At 31.3% G+C, this 3,071-nt stretch overlaps 1 protein-coding gene across 1 annotated transcript; it reads right to left on the bottom strand.

Moving 5' to 3' along the window:
- Positions 1-653: 653 nt before the first annotated feature.
- LOC105364485 (longitudinals lacking protein, isoforms F/I/K/T-like) lies at positions 654-1,088 on the bottom strand. The gene has a single exon (XM_011502414.1). The coding sequence runs from the start codon at positions 1,086-1,088 to the stop codon at positions 654-656; it is 435 nt and encodes a 144-aa protein (XP_011500716.1).
- Positions 1,089-3,071: the final 1,983 nt, after the last annotated feature.

Here is a 3,071-nt window from a genome sequence, read left to right on the forward strand (position 1 = left end):
CATTAATTAACTCACTCGCAGAGCTTAAAATTACACTTTGGAATTCTTGCATCCAAAGCATAAACAATAAAAATCTGACCTCCGTTCAATCAAAATCATCATCGAGAAGAACATAATTTACGTAATGTTAAAATCACTTGATTCTCAAAAAGAATACGCAATCTTCTTAATTTTCCAATAAATAATAATAGCTCATTCGAATGTATAGATTTTAAAGGACGTGCGCGCGCGCACATCCCTACGCCATGCTTAAGCACGTGACAAGCTACGACAATATGCAAAACGTAAAATGCAGACGCTCATACACATACGCACAAGGCGAGTAAATGAAATGGTTTTGGATGCATCGTTAGATCAATCTACCTCGAATCTCGAGGATCTTCGTTAGTTAGATAAGCATGCGATCAATCACAAAAATCAATAAGACACCAAATGCATTTAAGAATAAAATCATTAAGTAGCGGTTATTTGATAAGGTAGCAATCGATTAAAAATAATCCCCCACGGCCCCTAACCACCGAATATTTTCACGAATTCCCTCATAATCATAGCACTATTAACAATCGATGTCGAGAGATTTTTTATAAGACGGATCAGTGGATTTCGATCATTTAGGTTATTAATGAAATGTACAGCGATAATCTCATGATCTATCACGGCTGATCGATCTCTCGTTTTAAATGATGTCGCTTGAGGTGCACGGTCAGGTTGCCCCTCTGCCTGGCCTTGTAGGGGCACTGGGGGCACTGGAACGACGGGGGCTTGTCGCCGCACTCGAGGCTCTCGTGCCGCCTCATGGTGCTCTTCCACCTGTAACCTTTGCCGCAAAATCGACAATGGAACTCCAGGTGCTGTTGGCGCTGCTTCTGCTTAGCTTCGTCTTGCATCATCAGTAACATGTCTTTCGGTGTGTGCTGATGTTGAGTCGATACGAGGCCGAGAGACGCCGCGAAGACTAAACTGTCCAGCGAGCTGTCGTGGTAGAGTTTCGAGTCGTTCTGCTGTTGATCGTTGATATAACTGCGCGTAAGCGGCCCTTCCTTGCCCTTAGCACTTTGCTTGCGGTTGCGACGCAGCAGCGATATCATGCTCAGTCTACTGGTCTTTCCTGAAACTGATCAATTAATAACTTTATCAGAGATTTGAGTCGTTTTGCCCGTGTGCTGCGATTCTTCTTAGGGGCTATTGCTGGGGCGTGAGGGACGGTGGGTGGAGAGACCTGGGCGGGATGGAGCGGGGCGATAATAAAGAACAAATGAAACGGCAAGCCGACAGGATTTCCGCTTAATCCGGCTTTATATGTGTAAGTATTTATTAATGTTCTGCAGGCTTTCTCGATGCAGCATTCGTGAGCTTTGGGGCATCGCGCCATCTGTTTTAACGTTTATGTACGATAATCCATTTATTGATATTAATGGACGAATGGAAATTCAAAGCACCTTTTACGAATAGTAATATGTATTTTGACAAATAATTACAAATTTACTCGATTTAATATAATATTCATGCAACAAATCACGAATAATCGACGAAGGGTATATCGTTGCGTTAAATAAATAATGTCCGCTGTCGTTATTAGTACATATATCTTTCGAAACTTCTAATAAAACAAATTAAATAAAATATTGCTACGTAACATTAATCTATGTTAGTTGTACATTATTTCCATTAAAAATCCGATTCTATTATAATTAAAAGTAAATAAATAAATAAATAAATAAATAAATCAATGTAAAAACTAATTAATAAAAATAAAAAAAAGTAATAATAAGGATAATTAACTAAGAAATTCGGATAATATACTACATGCAAAATATATACATATATATATATATATATAAGCTATTAATTACTTTGAAAGATGATACCAACACCAATCAAAAAAGAAAAATCTGCTTATGCATAATTTCGGATAATACATGAATGACATTAGTTTCAAAAAAAAAAAAAAAAAAAAAAAAAAAAAAAAAAAATTAATAATTAATTAAATAAAATGGCATGAAAGAATTATTTATCAATTATATATCAATTAAAAGCTTTATTACAATGGTCAAAGCGTATAAATAAAAGGTAACATATATTTTATGTTATATACAGTGAGAATAAATGACGTGTGACGACATTATGCATTCTTTTACAAGAATTACACTAAATTTATTGTTTGGTAAAAAAAAAAGTCTTCGAGATGTCAGCATTGTAAACGAAAGTATTCCTTCATTCAAATTCATAAATGTTCACCCTGATGATATTGTTACTGCGATGACAAATCTGAAACATTTCTATGCTTTGAAGTATTAGTGTATTTTTCTTTTATAATAAAATGTTATTTTAACAAATGATGCGTTCTAAACATACTGACAAAATTTTCAAAATTTAAAATATAATCAAATAAATAATAAACATTGCATTAAAATGTAATTTTAACAATAACTTATTCAAATAAAGGAAAAGGATTAAATAATAACTAGTAAGCGTGTAAATAATATATTTTTATTATCGACACTATTTATTCATTGGAATAGAAATAGAAGCTGAAATTTAAAGTACAAACTTTTTATTTTTCATATTACTTCATATACTATTATTATGTAATATTTGATATTTTTGTAGGTATTCAAGAGTGTGAAAAATTCTATCTCATTTGGAAACATTATTTTTATTGCCTAATTTTTTATTCTAAAAATATTACAATATCTATCTTTTAATATTTAAGTCAATTTGTACATAAGATTTATATTGTCCATTTTGTATGTTAATAATATTATATTACTAACACGAAAATTTCAAGAAGCGTTTGATAAATTAAAATTGTATATATATATACGTACACATAAAAGCATGAATCTGTATGCTTTTCAAGTAGATTTAATTGGTTTTATTTAAATTGATTAGTTCCCGTGTTAAATAATATAATTATTTTTATTGTACATATTACTTCAAGCCATTATCGTAGCCAGTAATACTTCTATTTGTATACAATAATAATGTCGATTTAATGAGAATTAAACATAAAAAAAATAAAAAAAAAAATATATATATATATATATATATATATATATATATATATATAT

This window comes from Ceratosolen solmsi, unplaced genomic scaffold (genome assembly GCF_000503995.2).
Source record: "Ceratosolen solmsi marchali unplaced genomic scaffold, CerSol_1.0 scaffold10, whole genome shotgun sequence".
NCBI lineage: Eukaryota > Metazoa > Arthropoda > Insecta > Hymenoptera > Agaonidae > Ceratosolen > Ceratosolen solmsi.

Bases quoted from the DNA above. Each gene is read 5' to 3' on its own strand.
- LOC105364485 (XM_011502414.1), bottom strand. From the start codon at position 1,088: ATGATATCGCTGCTGCGTCGCAACCGCAAGCAAAGTGCTAAGGGCAAG.